We start from the raw sequence: 16,152 nt of genomic DNA on the forward strand, positions 1-16,152 counted from the left end.
GTGTAGATTTAGCAAACAGAATTGTGAACAAGTTCTCAACTTTTTTGTTGTTGCTGCTGAAACAACACTTCGGGAGTTCTACATTGTAATAAGCTTTCAAAATACAACTCTTTTCCAAGTAGCTCAGAATTTAAAGAGTACAAACTTGTTTCTCTCATAAAATCCTGTTTCTAGTGTCCTTGTGTCACTAGACAAAATGCACTTTGCCCTAATTTGAGAAAATACTTGCATATTATCACCTTAATCTCAAATAGTGTTTAATGTTTAGTAAAGTAATACTAAATCAAAATATATACTGTTTGTGTGTGGCCTGAGAAACCTTTTTTTTTAAAAAGGATTAGATATGTTCATGGAAGATCCAGGAACACTGGTTGGCCACAGTTGCTGAAACGGTACCTGTTAACAGATGCTAGAGGCAAGAAAGCAGGGGTGCTCTATATGCTTGTGAGCTTCCAAAATCACATTGCTAATTTTTTTTCTGACTCGGCAAGCCAACTGTGACTATTGAACTACTAAATGTGATGCCCAAGTGGTGAATACACTTTCTAGAAATTCTATTGGTTAATTTATAATTCCAACCCTTTGACCTATATTGAATTTTAGCAAGCGGTAGGAGTGCAGTTGCCATTTCAAGGTTAGCTTCTGATTTTAAACAACTTGTCTCCTTTGGTGGCAGGATAATCCAATATGATTTGAAGCTCTGTTCTTCCTTTTTGCTAGGCTGCCTTGCACACAACCCTCCAGCGGGTGACGCAAGGTTCCATTCCTTCTGTGTTTAATTCCATGGCACCCTACAAAGAAAAACCTACTACAGTCCAGGGTATGGATTAGTTTTATTTGTGTAAATCCAAGAAGGAAGATAGTTCCATATGAAACAGACCATAACAAGTCAGTGGCTCATTTTAACAGCTGCCATGGAGCCTAGCGGGTTTCCAGTATTTCACTGCTCACATACAGCATAAACTAAGACTATTGCAAATTTTCAACCTGATCCTAGGCATGTTTATTTGGAAGTAAGTTCCACTGAGTTGAATGGGGCTCACTTCCAAATAAGCGTACGTAGAATTGCAACCTTAGTGACATTAAGACTAAACAGGAAAGGAGAAGTAAGTTCCTCTCAGGGAGGCTGTCAAAATTTCTGTAACGTTGAATTTCCCCCAAAGTAAAATTGCAAGCCTTTCCTTCCTTCTTTAGGGACTACAAATAGCTACAAGCTATTGAAGTATTCCCCCTCCCCAAATAACTTCAGTGCAGCTGTAGGTATAGTTTTCCCTTGCAGAAGGTTCCAAAAGCAGCTCTGATACCACTTACACAAAACAAACAGGAGTGGGCCTAAAGTCCAGGAAAAAATTGTAGCATGACTGAGAACAAAATATATAGCAGCCTTGTTTTTCATACCCTCATTTCAAGGCTCTGCCAGCTATTCAAGATGAAACCTACCATCCTAAACAGTTCATGCTTAGCATATTGGGTGAGGAAGGAGGTGCTGGCTTGCACTGTAGATGGTACTAAAGTGCTACAGCTGCTCCCCAGTCACACCTGATCTGTCCCCTTTGCTTCATAGCAGCAGTTTCTGCAAACACTTCCCCATAGCACCTTGCTACCTGCCCTGTGTGTCTAGAATTAACATCCTCTGCATTGGAAGAGAAGAACACAATTTGGCTGCTCAGAGCATACTTATCAGCCTCCAGGAACTGGCATTTATTTTTTGACCAAGAGCCTGGAGATGAAGACAGCCTCACCTGTATCGGTCTCATGCCCTTCAGAAAGGTACTACTAGCTTTTAGAAAGGGGAAGCATCCCAGAAAGAGCACAGAAGATTTATGCTATGCCAGTATTTGGCACCTGAGGGCTCACTTAGTCAAGGAGAATGCACAAAGCTGAGCTAGGAGACTTAACTCCTAAATTGTATTGATGAACCATAGAGCTGAGGAGACCTCTCCTAAAGTACTATGTGGAGCAAAAAGTATTCAGTTTAGGCCAGGCTCCAGCTGCCTAGATTTCGCTTTCGGCACCTGCTCCTGCAGACTTAGGGCTCAGTCACTGCTTCATTCTCTTTAAAATTGGATCGTTCCCTTCGCTGTAGCTTTTGACTTCATGGGCGCTTGGTAGGGAAGGCTGCTCCCAGCCTCAGAAAGGCTTTGGAATGGGATATGGTCAAAGATGCTGTAGGGAGGGACAGTAACTTACAAAAGGAAGGAAATCCCTACAGCTTCCCTCAGATTACAGTGTAGACAGCAAGAGAAAATCTCATTTTAGACTCCAATAACACTCGCTCACAAGGTAAAAAACAAAAACAGAACTATCGGCCCAGACAAAAGAAGGCAGAGGCTTCCAGCTCAAAGCAGGAAAGGGACAATGGGGGAACGCAGTGGTGGGTAATCCCGGAACTCCTTTAGGTAACTTCGGTGTTTCCCCTTTGCCCAGATGGTCATTTGGATGAATCCAACCAAGGAAAACAGAGCCACTATTGACAAGGGAAGAGAGAGTTGCATGTCATTAGGCATCTACACAGATCTCTATAATTTCCATGCCCCAAACGCCTGTAAACACACATTGGCGTAAGTAACTACTCAAGCTGATGGGAAATTACAGGCAACAAACATGCCCCATGGGTACGTTCAAGCTGGACTTTCAAGCAACTCTACAACAATCTAGGATTTTTGAGACAGCAATACCTGTCTTGGCCTACATTATCTAGAACAGTTATGGGACCATGCAGGCCTGCAACATCTGGAGAGTCAGAGCATGCATCATCCAAGACTGCTGGGGCTGATGGGAGTCCAAAAACATTTCCACATCCCTGACCAAGAACTGGAGGGAGGCTTGCAGGCAACCAACCAACCAACCCTGATTCATAACCCTACTGTTATCCCCTGCAAACCATTATTTAAGACCTGACGTCTTTGTTCAGAGCAGACTAGGACTTACCTGGAAGGCACTGAGTCATAATGGCAAAGCCAATCCAGGATCCCACCTGGAAGAGAAGAACACCAGCTCAGGATTGTGGCACGCAAGGTGGGTAAGACCCTTCAGCGCAACTGACCCTTCACAACAACCTAAATTAAAAAACAACAACCCAGTAGCCTTTTGGCTTTGGGGGGGGGGCACAGTGACTGGGCCCACAATAAACAAATTTTGTGTTGAGTTCCCCCACCTTTCCCCCCAGAAAAAAAGCAATGGTATAGAATGTTAATCAGCCAAAGGCCTGGATGAAGAATGTTTCCGCCTGGTGCCTAAAGGTGCATAATGAAGGCACTAGCCGAACCTCACTGGGGAGAGCATTCCACAAATGGGGAGACACTTCAGAAAAGGCCCATACATGTGAAAACATGTTCAGAACAAGACACATGAGGCACCTTCCAGATTCAAGACGCTCTAATCTGCTGTGGAGTTCTATCCTGTTCTCACCTCGTAGGTGTAATTAGGGCAGGAGACAAGCAAGAAAAGCCATGTGAAGGGGTTCTTGGTAGGAAATGGGATCTTCCTGGCTTTAGAACCTAGGGGGAGAATTAAGAGTTTGATTCATTTCATAAAGATAGCAATATACACATACACCCTTTTAAATGGTACTATTTTCTGTACTTAAAGGCACTTTGACTCTATATAGCAGGGAGCTTTTTGGTGGAACCAACTTGCACAGCAAGAACATTCTGCTTCCTTCTCACAGGCGGCTCCAGGAAAAACTGCCACCGCCGCCACCATCCTCAGCTCCATCATAGCTTGAGGCATCTGCAGACACCACTGCATGGGGTCCTGCTTATCCAACTATGCATTTCACCAGACAGAGAGTTGAGCCAGGGACACCAAGCTACTACAACTCAATTGAGAGCTGCTTTGGCACAGCCCACCTATGGCAAGCGGCATGTAAATAAACCTCATTTGGCACCTCTCTCAGACATTATGTTCTGTCTGAAGCCCACAGAATAAGCTTACAAAAATACAGTCACTAACAAGATCTGTCAAGGTGTTTCTGGTCTAAGATCTTCTGCAGCAAAAACCCAGTTGGACTATGTATATGTGTGTATGCCTAGACACACACAATCCAGAATACCAAAAAGTATTGATGCTACATAAAGATATATGTGGCCTCCACAACCCCAGCAAAAGTGAGAGAGCACGTGTGCAAGTGTATGCATGCATGAGATTGAAAGGAGGAAGAGAGGAGAGTACAGTGGTACTTTGGGTTACAAACACCTCGGGTTACAGACTCCGCTAACACAGAAGTAGTACCTCGGGTTAAGAACTTTACCTCAGGATGAGAACAGAAATCACGTGCTGGCGGCAGCAGGAGGCCCCATTAGCTAAAGTGGTACCTCAGGTTAAGAACGGTTTCAGGTTACGAACAGACCTCCAGAACGAATTAAGTTCTTAACCAAAGGTACCACTGTACTTTAATAAAAGGCACAGAAGCAAGGTTCTAACCAACATAACTCCTTGTTCCTCTTGGTTGTTCCTCATAGGAACATAAGGAAAGCCCTGCGGGATCAAGTCAGTGGCCTATCTAGTCCAGCATCCTGTTCCTACAGGGTTCATAGCCGACGATAACCTTATCCTCCATGAATTTGTCTAATCCTCTTCTAAGGGCATCTAAGTCAGCAGCCACCACTACCTCTTAAGGGAGCCAATTCCATAGCTTATGCACTGTGCAAAGTAGTATTTTCTTTCGTCTCTCTTCCACCCCTATCTGCATCTATCCTAACCTCTTTAACTCAATGTCCTTCTGCTTTCCTGTTCAACTCTTTTTCTCAAAGGTTTTTCAAAACACAGCGTAGTCTCTGCAAAACCCACCAATGTTGGACAAATGAATCATTCACATTTACACAGGCCCTAAGTTTGCTGTTCATAGTGTTTTCAGGACTGTTCAAATCTCAGCAATACTTTCCCTTTGTTGAAGAGCAATTGCACAGGGTTTCACCAGCTCTGGGCTGCCAGTACCTTATGGTACGTGTCCCTTCAGCCAAACAGCCTTAAGACAGACCCATAGTAGGTCCTTGCCATGCACCTATACTAGCTGGGGAGGCACTCCAAAAGGCTCCCCTGTACTCACCAGCAGGGCGCAGGTTCCGTAGAGCAATATGAATTGAGAAGTTTCCCAGCTGGCAGAACTACAAGAGGAAACAGTCAGTTTCAACATAGGCATGTGAAGAGACCAAGCACTGATCTCTCACAGGTCCCTGCCCCCCCCCCCCATCACAAGTGACATTTCTGCCTGTGAGGACACATTTTTGCAAAAATCTTAGGAATTGGCTTGAAGGGATCCTGCTCCCTCAGTGCAGGATATCCTCTTCCTCCATAAACTTTTTTTTTGTACCACTGTTTCATATTTTCCAGAGCTGAGCCCTAGAAATGTGCACCAGTAAGCAAGTGCTCAAATCAAGGAAGTCGGGATTAAGATGCACAACCCCCTAGACCCATTTCCTACTGCAGCCTCTGCTAGCCTGAAGCCTTCCAGGTGTTTTGGTCTGCACCTCCCATCAGCCCCAGGGATGTAGTTCAAAACAACTGGAGGGCACCAGGTTGGCAAAGGCTGTCCTACTGTAACTAAGTCAAAGCATGGGCAACTGAAGTCACTCTTCCCCATTTATCCTGGCGCCATTTCCATTCCCTTCCTCTTTTTGTTCCCCCTCGTGGATATTTTTAGATTGTAAGCCCCATGGGGAAGCAACCTGCCCTCTCATTCTCTGGCAAGTGCCGTGTGAGTAGACGGTGTTAACATCAACAACCAGAAGGTGGCAGCTTGGTTTTAAACACAATAGCACCCATAGGAAAATGAGGAACTAGTCTTTATCTTCATCAGCCCAGGCACTAGTTATCAAGAACTCATTTTTTCCAGTCACCACTGGCAATCTTAGTCCTCACCCATACAGCAGAGTTCTGACCTAGTTACTGATCCAATCTCACCCCACACCCCTCAAAGCTCTTTTTACCCCCATGACTCCACAGTGCAACACCAGCTTTCTGTTACATGGGGGGAACCATTTCATTCGTGAAAAATCCAGCACTTATTCAGCACTGAAAATCCCCTCTCTGTATAGGGCCTGGTCTCACAACGTAAATAGGAAGCCCTGACGGTTTCACGGCTGTGTTTCTGTAGAAATTATCTCCTCTACTTTACACGCTTGCCTCTGCGTGACTGAGCTTTCACCCCAAGTTCACCTCTAGCCTCATGCCCCATGGCTCCTGCCCCATTTTCATACATATTTATCTACTTCAATTCCACATGGGGCTATTGCACTCCATCTTTAAGTTCTTACCAGAAAAATGATAAGTGCCAGTTTCACTTGTTCATGTCCGTACGCTGAAGGGATGACAAAACAGAAAATGTTAGGGCAGAGAGTGTGACTGGCTCAAGGTCATCTGGTGAATTTAACAGCTGAGGGGGGAATTTGAACCTCGACTACCCCAGTCTTTTTGCATTTCCTGGACACAAGAGTCACATACAGTCATGATCATACACCTATTAATATGTCAAGTTGGCCAATTAGCACCTAACTTAGTCTGCAAGATATTATCTCCCATGCCAAGAGCTGACAGTGAGTTGTGTGAACACAGCCTGAGACTTCCTCCCAGACATTCTTCTGCTAAATTACAAGGCAAGAAAGGTAAACCCCATTAATATCCATCTGCTTTAAAAACCATTAGGGATCCTTGTCCAGCACTAACCACCAAAATCTCCTCCCCAGCTTCCTTTTCGTTTTTTGGCTCACCTGGTGGAGTATACAACGGGTGATTGATGTAGTATGCCATCCAGGCAGCAAAACCCCAATAGTAAGTACAGTTCTGGAGATAAAGAAACAAACACATTAAGAAACAGTTATCCAGTGAAGTTGTAGCAAAATGGACATGTGCTGAATATGCCAACTTCATGGCCTGGGAAAGGCTCAAGCAGAGGAGGAGGCCAGACCCCGTCCCCTTATTCCTAGGAAAATGCCTAATACCGTTTACTTCTTGAAAACCACAGTAAGGAATTCTGGGGGTTGCCCTCCACAGCTGTCTTATTGCTTGCCCCTTCCTGATCCTCCTCCTTTAGCCTCATTTCCAGCACCACTCACCTTAAAGATGTTACGTAAGGGCATTGTCCCATGGGAGAACCTATGGACAAAGAGGGTCTCCAAGAGGCGCTTGACGTAGTGGAAAGAGTGGCAGATGCAGGCCAGGCTGGAAAGGAGAAACAGAGCAGGCAGAATAAGAGGCTATTGTCGCAGTGAAATCTAGTAGAGAAATGCAAAAGACCCTTCTGCCCCATTTCAACAGCAAGGCCAGTTATAACCAGTTCTGCGCAAGTCCTCCTGGTATTCTGCTTTGAGCTTCCACATTCTGGGCTTCCTTGATCAGAAGGATTACTTGGAGACCTTTGTGGAAGTCTTCCTTAAATTTGCTGCAGCAAATGGTTTAAACTAGCAGAGTTCGATCAACTGACCTAAAAATATTGAACTAAAATCTTGCCAGAAGAACCAATACATAAGGAAGCTATGGAACACTGTAATGCTCCATCTACACCCAACAGCCACAGATAATCTTTTTATTTCCTGCCAGCTCAAACCCTGTTTCCAGAAATGCTGACAATAGTGCAGGGAATCTAGGACAGATTTTAAGGATCAAGAGTTCCTTCATGTATCCTGTTCTTGAGACAGGGTGAGAGGGAGGCGGGTGGGTGGGTGCGTGGGGGAGGGATGGGACACATATTCTACCCATTGACATGGTGTGGGCTCAGATCCCAGCAAAACTAGTGCGTAGTATTCCAAGTACATGCTAAACACACAGAAAAATGGCTACCTTGGCCTGTAGGTACTTACTGTACAACAGAATACTTGCTGGAGGTGAAGTCATACTTATGGCCGTAGATGAAGGGCACCCGGAAATAGAAGAGCAAGTAAATGAGCAGGGGCCCAGCATACTCCGTGAGGAAGACCTAAAATGAAGAAGGCGGGATGAGGGAAGGGGAGAAAAACCAAGGGCATTGGAAGGCTGTGTGGCTGTTGTGGGGAAGGAAGAGGCGCACTTACGGTCACCCAGCTGATTTGTGCTCCAAGGTCTCGAAAATACAGCGTTGCTGTGGTGCCCACCGGCAAGTTCTGAAGGATGTCTTCATCCTTTAGGGACTTCCCCTCTGAAAGAAAGGAGAAATCACAATGCAGCTGCCATGGGCACCTTGGCTGGGATACCAAACTGAAGCGGCTACTTCATTGGTCACATGTCTGAGAAGCTCTGGCTGCCTAATATTCAGAGAGAGGTAGCTATGACTGGGGAGGGGCAGGGAGGCTCCAAGGGAGATAATGGATGCTTTAATTATGTCATTACCAAACCCATGAATCTGGATGTCCAAGAAATGACAGCTTCTTGCAGGATTATATAGCCTTTCATGTATGCCCCTCATAAGAATTCCCATGGCTGGAAATTCCCGTGTCTGTTGCATCCTCTGGTTAAATACTCAGTAACTCTATCAGTATAGTCTACCAGCCCCACTTCCTTCCCCCTTAACTTCCTAGTTTAAGACAATCTACCTGCAAAAGTGAGGCATTAAAAATATCAGAAGGCTTTGTAATATACCAACTTACTGGGATCCAGTCGCAGAGACTGTCGGGCTGGATACCACTGAGGATCTGCAAAGAGAAAAAGGGGAAAGAAAGCTGCACATTGCTTCATCTGGCTCAGAACTGTGTATGTACATTGACTGGCCCTGCCTCCCCAGGGTTTCAGAAAAGGAGACCTTCCCATTCATGACTGGATAAAGTTCCTCCATTTTCAGCAGCAGGTAAAATAAAATAGTCTATTTTTTACTGCTACTTTGTTGTATTTTGTATGCTGCTGTTGCTTAGCTGCCTTACAGCACCATTGGAAATACAACAAATCAAGAAACAAGCCAACATGGGTAAAAGCAAAGAGCTTCCTTTCTCCAAAGTCCACAGAGATAAAAATGGAAGCTCAGAATCAGAACCTTCAGAAGTTGTTTTCAATTACAGGGAAAATGCATGACAATAGTAGTTTTGGGGATATATTATTAAAATGGCACGACGAGGGTGTCAGGAGGCAAGCTTTACTCATGAAGCAAGCAGCTCAGCACTTTCAACACTCCCTCCCTCCAAGGGCCAGTCCTACTGCAGGAGTGAGGAAATGACAAGGGGCAAAACCAATAAAAGGTCTGCTTTGATATGTGTGTTCAGGCAGGAGTCACACAAGGATACATGCGCCATACATACGGGACTTAGTGAAGAGGTTCTTTATCTCTATTACGGTGGCATTGGGCTCAACCTGAAAAGAAAGCAGAGGAAGGAAATCAGGGAACCCGAGCACAACATCGTATATGATTAAAGAGTGAATAAATCCCATCTAGCTAAGCACCTTCTCCCCAGGGGAAAATTGATTCCAGGGTACAACCTCACCAGTGTTAGATAGATAGAAAGAAATAGGATAGAAAAGCTAGGAGCCAAGTGGCTCCTGGGACCTGAGTTGTGGATGCCAAAAATATGTCTAGTCGCCAGGAGGGGTGTGTCAGCAACACTTTTTAGTTATTATTTTGATAAGCATGAATTACTACGCAATTCACATAAGTGACACATTGTTAATATCACATTTTTAACAGAAATGTAAATACTTGTTTAATTTGCTGTTTTCAATAAAAATATTGGTACCAAACTTCAGTTTTCAAAACACGCTACGCATTATTGTTAAACTCCTTAACATATTGTCTATCCTTAACATATACTTCAAGGCTTCAAAGCACATACATTTCAGTAATCCTCGAGTGTCAACCAGGCATGAAAAATTGCACCCAGACTTTTTGAGTGTTTGCAAATGGAGCCTCCTGGCAATTTCAAACCCTGAACCTCACACTAGGAAAGAGAGAAGCTTTCCAGCCAGGGACACCTGAGTCAGTCATGAGAAGTGTTGCATGCAGCACCAGACACTTAATTTAAAAAATTGTTTCAACAGAATCTTAGGCCCCCACTTTCACAGAAGCGGCAACAGCAGCAACCTGGTCATTATACAGCCATTTCTGGCCATAAAAGACTACGTCTGCATTCTCTTTGCCAGCAAATCTGCTTTCCCACATGATGTTTCTAGCCACTGGAAGCCTTACATCACCTTGACAATGGAAGTAAAAATGAGCTGTCTCTGTCCTACATCTGTGCACGTGTGTGCGCGCACACACACACACACACTTTTCTTCCAGCAATGGAGATGTTGCAAGAAGAAGCCATTGGATAGTCCCTCAGACAGCTGATGTGTGAGCTTGAGAGCACCCAACTCAGCTTTCAAATTAAAGCAAGAGAAATGTATGAGGATTCCAGAGCAGTTGCCAAGCATGGATCAGCACCTCCAGAAGCTTCAAAAAGCAACACAACCTGGGAAGCGAAGCTCAGGTCTTGGGTTACGTCTAAGTAAGCAGCATGAGCTGGGACTCAGACAGTCTGAACTCTCTTTGTAGCAGGTTGTTCTCACTGCTGGCTGTCACTTCTTAGGGAGCCGCCTCCTCTTGCTTTTGCCCCAACAATATTAATTATCTACGGAGACTTGTAAGGTGGTCTGCCACTTGCGTTGTGAGGAAGGTCCACAGAGAGGAGAGCAGTAGAAGATAGCACTGTAACAGAAGTGGCCACAGAAAGAGACATAGGAGGGGGCTCTCCAACTGGCAGACTAAGCCAATCCTGTCTAATGAAATGTATACTGAGTGTACGTGTTTTTCTCTTTGTGTTGTCGCTTGTTTTGCATCCTTCTGTGAAGCACAGAGGATAAGCCTTTTCCAGCCACTTTCAGGCTTCCTTTTCTTTAGCTTTGTTACACAGCTTTGATAGCAGCTTATTGGCTAGCACCTGTGAAATCATTTCTGATATGAGACAGATTCAGCTAGAGGGATGTAATCACACTGAGAATTTCTGCAAAGGCTCAGAACCTAGAAGTGGAGCTTGCATCAAGCCAGGGAATGAAACTTCTTCCCGCCTTACAGTTCCCTAAACCTACCCCTTTGTGTCTTTACAAAAGGGAACACAAGGATTCAGCGAGTGCCCTAGTCCTGAGAGTATTTCCAAATTCAAAAGCTCCAGATGTCACAGTAAGAATTATGTTGCAGAAATTCACCGAACACATGAACGAGGAATGGCTTTTACAATCTTTTGTTTATAATAAGACCAAAATTCCAGCCCACGTGTGCAACAAAGTGCATGTAAGCTTACAGCTGGCAGTACAGAGATCCCTGCAATTTCCTCGTGTTCTTTCCCTCTGTCCCAGGAGGAATCTCACACTCGCTCAAAACAAACACAGTGTTCCTCTTCCCTTCCTTGTGCAGAAAGCCTTCTGGCATGCAAGGAATTGAGAGAGGTGAAGGAGGAGATGATGACATTTCAGAAGGGCGTGTCCCCCACCATCATAGCCAATCCAAGCAGGTGCTGGTGTAGGGTGTCTAAGGCAGCTGAAGTCCAACTCCCAGTGGGGAGGTATGGTTCTCTTCTGCCTTACAAGGCTGATTCTCATAGCCAGCACAACTATGCAAGAACTTAACAAATGCCCTAGGGGCTATGAAAACTGACCTGTTAAAGCACTAGTAAGGTTAACAGCAGTAGCTGTTTAGACTGGTTTGGAGCATGGCAAGACAGGAGGCTACAGCCAGTGTGGCTGACTACAAGCCAGCCAACCCAAGAGCTTGGATGGGATTAATTGGAGCCAGTCTAATGAAATTTACAAGTCAGCAATGCAACCACATCACGAATATGATCCTTCTCGCATGACAGACACTTAGCACATCAGTGGTCATTTTATAGGCCTCTATGGCTATAACAGGCTGCTCTGCTGCCGATTCTTACCGAACATTATGTGGCCCAAATAGATGGGTGCAGGCATCCTGCAGCAGAGAGATTTCTGGAGACCTAACACTGGAGTCCTGTCGTTCAGCAATCAAAGCAAGAAGCAGCCCAAACTGCTGCATCTTGAACAGCAGCCCAAACTCCAGCCCAAACCCGCTGGTAAATGAGGCAATACTTAGGGGGGTAGTCATGGCTGCTGCTAGATGCCATATTAACCAGGGGTGGGCAACATGTTTCCTGCCTGGGGTTACATTCCCTCATGGGTGAGCTGCCAGGGGCCTCATGCTGACCATGCGTGGGGTCAAAAGAAGCAGAGAGCAGAGTCAGAGGGAAACATGGGTGGGGTCTCATCGTAGTCTCTCTACTGTGGTTTATGCGGGGCAAATCTATAAACTGATTTCATCAGCAAAGTGAAGGCATCTATGAGTAGCAACCACATATGAGAGAGATCTTGCCTTATTGACAAATGTATGCACATGCATGCTAAACAACAGTTGATTCTGCCAGCTTTCCAAAACATGTTTGTAAAACTAATCTGGTTGAAAACTTATTTTCATTATGATGTTATATTTTAATAGAAGAAAGCTCATAGGCTTTTGTTCATCCTAGCCAGCCACCTTATTTAGCACATGGCACAGGTGTGCACACCCACTTACATATTTGATCCTGTTATTTCAAAAATTAACTTCCCCAACTCATTCAGTGGTTTTGACACCATGTGAGAGTGGGAGCATTTAGCTGCAGTGACAAAAGCTGTTCAAGCTAGCAAAGTTCTTTCTTTCTGCAACATTAGCAACTCAAGTCAGTGACATATCAAGTGTCAACAGTAAGAATGAAAACTTATTTAAATAAACAGCCTGATATGAAGAGAAGGCTTAAGGCCCTCCTCTCCCAGCTACAGCGGATATCCACCTCCCTGCAGCTGCTGTCAGTGAGGATTTAAAGGCGTGAACGTTTGCACAGTGGTGTGTGTCACACTTGCTGGCCTCCTGAAAAACTCCAGCTCATTTAGCAACAGCCAGCTAGCAATACTCTTTAAGACCCCCCTACAGAAACATCTGACAACAGATCAGGCTTAAAGGATCCTTAACACATCCAGCTCAAGCCTTTCTAGCTATACCTCATGACTGCAGAGAAAACTGGGAGGCAGCTTGTTATATATTGTTTTTATATGTATTGGAAGTCGCTCAGATCGGCCAGGGCAGCTCACCCAGATGGGCAGGGTGGTATTCTTATGAATAAGGGTAAGAATCTTGTACTTTGCAGCAAATGTGGGCAACCATTTGTCCTAGCAGGCCAAATGTGAGGATGGAGGGGCAATTTGGCCACTTGCCAGTGGGTGTGTGACGAGAGCCAGGAGAGGTGTGATCTGGTGGTGGCTGGGCCTCTCACTCATGTCCTATAACAATGATGCTCCCCTTTAGCCTGACTGCCAGGTAGCTCTTTGGCAGGCAAGGGGGAAAGCAATTTACATGGAAGGATGGCTTGCAGGAACAATTCTTCCAGTATCCCCTGCCCCCACATACACTGCATTCTTCACAGCCCCACCACACATTTTTGGGGTGAGCTGGGAAGAGCATAACTCACATGCCTCCCAGAGCAGGGAGAGCAAAATTCATTTGGGGGTGGGGTGGGCACCCATGGGTGTCACACTGAAGGCCTCCATGAGAAGCATCCACAACTGTGCTCCCCAGAAGTGGCTGGGCTCCAGCTGCCATCATCCCTGACTATTGGCCATGCTTGGTGGAGGCTGTAGCCCAACAACATCTGGGACTCAAGGTGAGGAAAGATGCCCCACAGGACCACAAGTCATGCACAAGTACCACATATTTATAATAATGATAAATGTCACATTCATCATCATCATCATCATCATCATCATCATCATTTATTTATACCCTGCCCATCTGGCTGGGTTTCTTCAGCCACTCTGGGTGGCTTCCAACTGGATATTAAAAACACAATACAGCATCAAACATTAAAAACGTCCCTAAACAGGGCTGCCTTCAGATGTCTTTTAAAAGTAAGATAGTTGCTTATCGCTGGGAGGGCATTCCACAGGGCAGGTGCCACTACCAAGAAGGCCCTCTGCCCGGTTCCCTGTAACCTCACTTCTCAGAGCGAGGGAACCGTCAGAAGGCGCTTGGTGCTGGACCTCAGTGTCCAGGCTGAATGATGGGGGTGGAGACGCTCCTTTAGGTATACAGGACCGAGGCTATTTAGGGCTTTAAAGGTCAGCACCAACACTTTGAATTGTGCTTAGAAATGTACTAGGAGTCAATGCAGATATCTCAGGACCGGTGTTATTTGGTATCAGTGGCCACTCTCAGTCACCAGTCTAGCTGCTGCTAGTTAAATATTAAAATTGGGAGGTAGAAATGGGGACTTCTAGTCATCCTTTCTAGCAGAAAAGAGAGGACATCTACTTTTCAATGCACTGGGAAATGTGGACAAATGAAAGAAATGCCAGCAGTCATTTATCTCTTTTTTGGATGCATATGTAGTTGAGAGGAAACATTTTAATGGATCAATTCTGAGAAATATCTAAAGATGAAGCCTCTTCCAATTGATCATCCTCTCCAATCAATGCTAACTACTGCTTCTTTCACAGTTATCAGAAGTCATCCAAAAGACAAGACAGCCAGTTAGTTTTCCTGTGTTAATATATATTTACACTCTAGCTGGCAATACAGGTCTTTGGTAGATTTTCGTATTAAACAAGCAGGCAACTCCTGCTTTACCCTCTGAGATCCCAGTGCCTTCCCCATTTAAAAGTTATTTATCAAGTTATAAAGTTCAGTGACAGCAGATTAGAGAGTCCTTACCTTGTCCAGGAAGCACAGCTTTTCCCGGGTCTTGGCATCCAGAATCTCCACCTCAAAAAAAAGAACACCCCTTTTAGATTTCTTATGTGGCTTGGCTCCTATTTCATTGAAACTTCTTTGAAGGGGTGGACACCCCTCGACATGAATCAAAGTCCCCTCCATGCCTCTTCACACAGCAGGAAATCCTCAGGGGCGTGGACAATCAAGAGCTGGAATCACCACAGCAGGTTTCTCTCCTGGCTACGTGCAGACCTTCTCCTGGTCAGCAAGCGAACTTGTTTTTCAGAGGAGCTAATTGCCCAGTATTCTTTTTTTTATAAAAAACGTCAAGACTAAAGTTCCAGACTCAGCCCTTCAAGTAAGATCCAGCTCAGCACACACTAGAAGGGGTTCCCTCCTAGTCTGTTCTGCAGGATGCGTTCCAAGGCGTAAGCCGATAAGTGTTGGGAGTTGAACTGCTACCATTCCCAGCTAAATATAAAACTGAGTCCAGCATATAACTCCTCACAAGCAGCCTTTTGACCAGTCAACTCATACCAGGAAGTTTTTGAAAACATCTCTCTCTCTCTCCCCAAAAAGACTGCACCACTCAGTTCATCTCATTTATACAGGGAGTCCACTATAGCACTAATAATTATTAAGAGATGATCCATGTCCAAGTTGACTTTAGAGATGTATATATAAGCCCTGCCCCTCAGAATAATTAGCAGGAGTTGTCATCTTTGGGAATTTGCAGTGTTTCGTGTTTATAAATGCATAACAAGCATTCTGGGCCCCTGTATTGTAAAGGGTGTGACTACTGGGATTCCAAGGGTTGTAGCCAACAAAGTCGTCCTGTTCCTGCAAGGACATCCACCTGTACAATGAGTCTTCCTCTCCCAACTCCAAATCTGCTCTGGAAGGATCCCCAAGAGAGATTGGGAGGGCACACAGGGAGAGGAAAGGAAGTCCCACTGCACAGGTGGAAGTCCTTGTGCTAACAGGACAACATGGTTGTATTCTTTGAAGCATGACTTTAAAAACTAATTTTTAATCCAAAAAAATTTTTTTACAACTGATTTATGTATTTGCTGACTTGTTGCTTCAGTTTTAAACTGTGTTGTTCTCATTAGTTTTCACAGTTTTGACATTATAGCTGATTTTCACTGTTCATTGTGTTAATTGCCATAACTACCTGTAAGCCACCTTGTGAGATATTTTTTCAAAGAGACTGCATATAAACCTGTTACCTAGAATATTTTTTTACTAGGAGATTCATGAATTGAACTAACTAACTAAATACAACACAAATAGGCATCATTTCCTGAGTCCCCCCAAAAAAACCCTCATTCAATGTGAGTCTGTTTTAAATATGTTTACCCAAATTATTACATATGCACCTGTTAGAATCATAGAATTGTAGAGCTGAAAAGGACTTCAAAGGTCATCTACTCCAACTCCCTGCAATGTAGGAATCTCAACTAGATCTTACATGACAAATAGCCATCAAGGCTCTGCTTAAAAACATCCAAGAAATGAGATAG

At 44.6% G+C, this 16,152-nt stretch overlaps 1 protein-coding gene across 2 annotated transcripts in view; it reads right to left on the minus strand.

Annotated features, from left to right (window-relative positions):
- Window positions 1–814: 814 nt before the first annotated feature.
- The window catches only part of TECR (trans-2,3-enoyl-CoA reductase), a 29,791-nt gene continuing 14,453 nt past the window's right edge, over window positions 815–16,152 (minus strand). Inside the window, exons 2-13 of one of the 2 annotated variants that reach the window (XM_083726049.1) lie at window positions 14,630–14,680; window positions 9,204–9,255; window positions 8,562–8,606; window positions 8,010–8,113; window positions 7,800–7,915; window positions 7,056–7,161; window positions 6,711–6,783; window positions 6,258–6,301; window positions 5,051–5,108; window positions 3,412–3,500; window positions 2,932–2,977; window positions 815–2,467 (exon numbers count right to left, since the gene is read on the minus strand). In XM_083726049.1, coding sequence (XP_083582175.1) covers window positions 2,340–2,467; window positions 2,932–2,977; window positions 3,412–3,500; window positions 5,051–5,108; window positions 6,258–6,301; window positions 6,711–6,783; window positions 7,056–7,161; window positions 7,800–7,915; window positions 8,010–8,113; window positions 8,562–8,606; window positions 9,204–9,255; window positions 14,630–14,680 — 912 coding nt within the window. In that variant the 3' untranslated portion in view covers window positions 815–2,339. Of the gene's footprint in view, window positions 2,468–2,931; window positions 2,978–3,411; window positions 3,501–5,050; window positions 5,109–6,257; window positions 6,302–6,710; window positions 6,784–7,055; window positions 7,162–7,799; window positions 7,916–8,009; window positions 8,114–8,561; window positions 8,607–9,203; window positions 9,256–14,629; window positions 14,807–16,152 lie in introns of those variants that run through there. The other variant, XM_083726048.1, reaches the window with a different exon arrangement.

This window comes from Podarcis gaigeae (genome assembly GCF_964106915.1).
Source record: "Podarcis gaigeae genome assembly, chromosome: 2".
Classification (NCBI taxonomy): Eukaryota; Metazoa; Chordata; class Lepidosauria; order Squamata; family Lacertidae; genus Podarcis; species Podarcis gaigeae.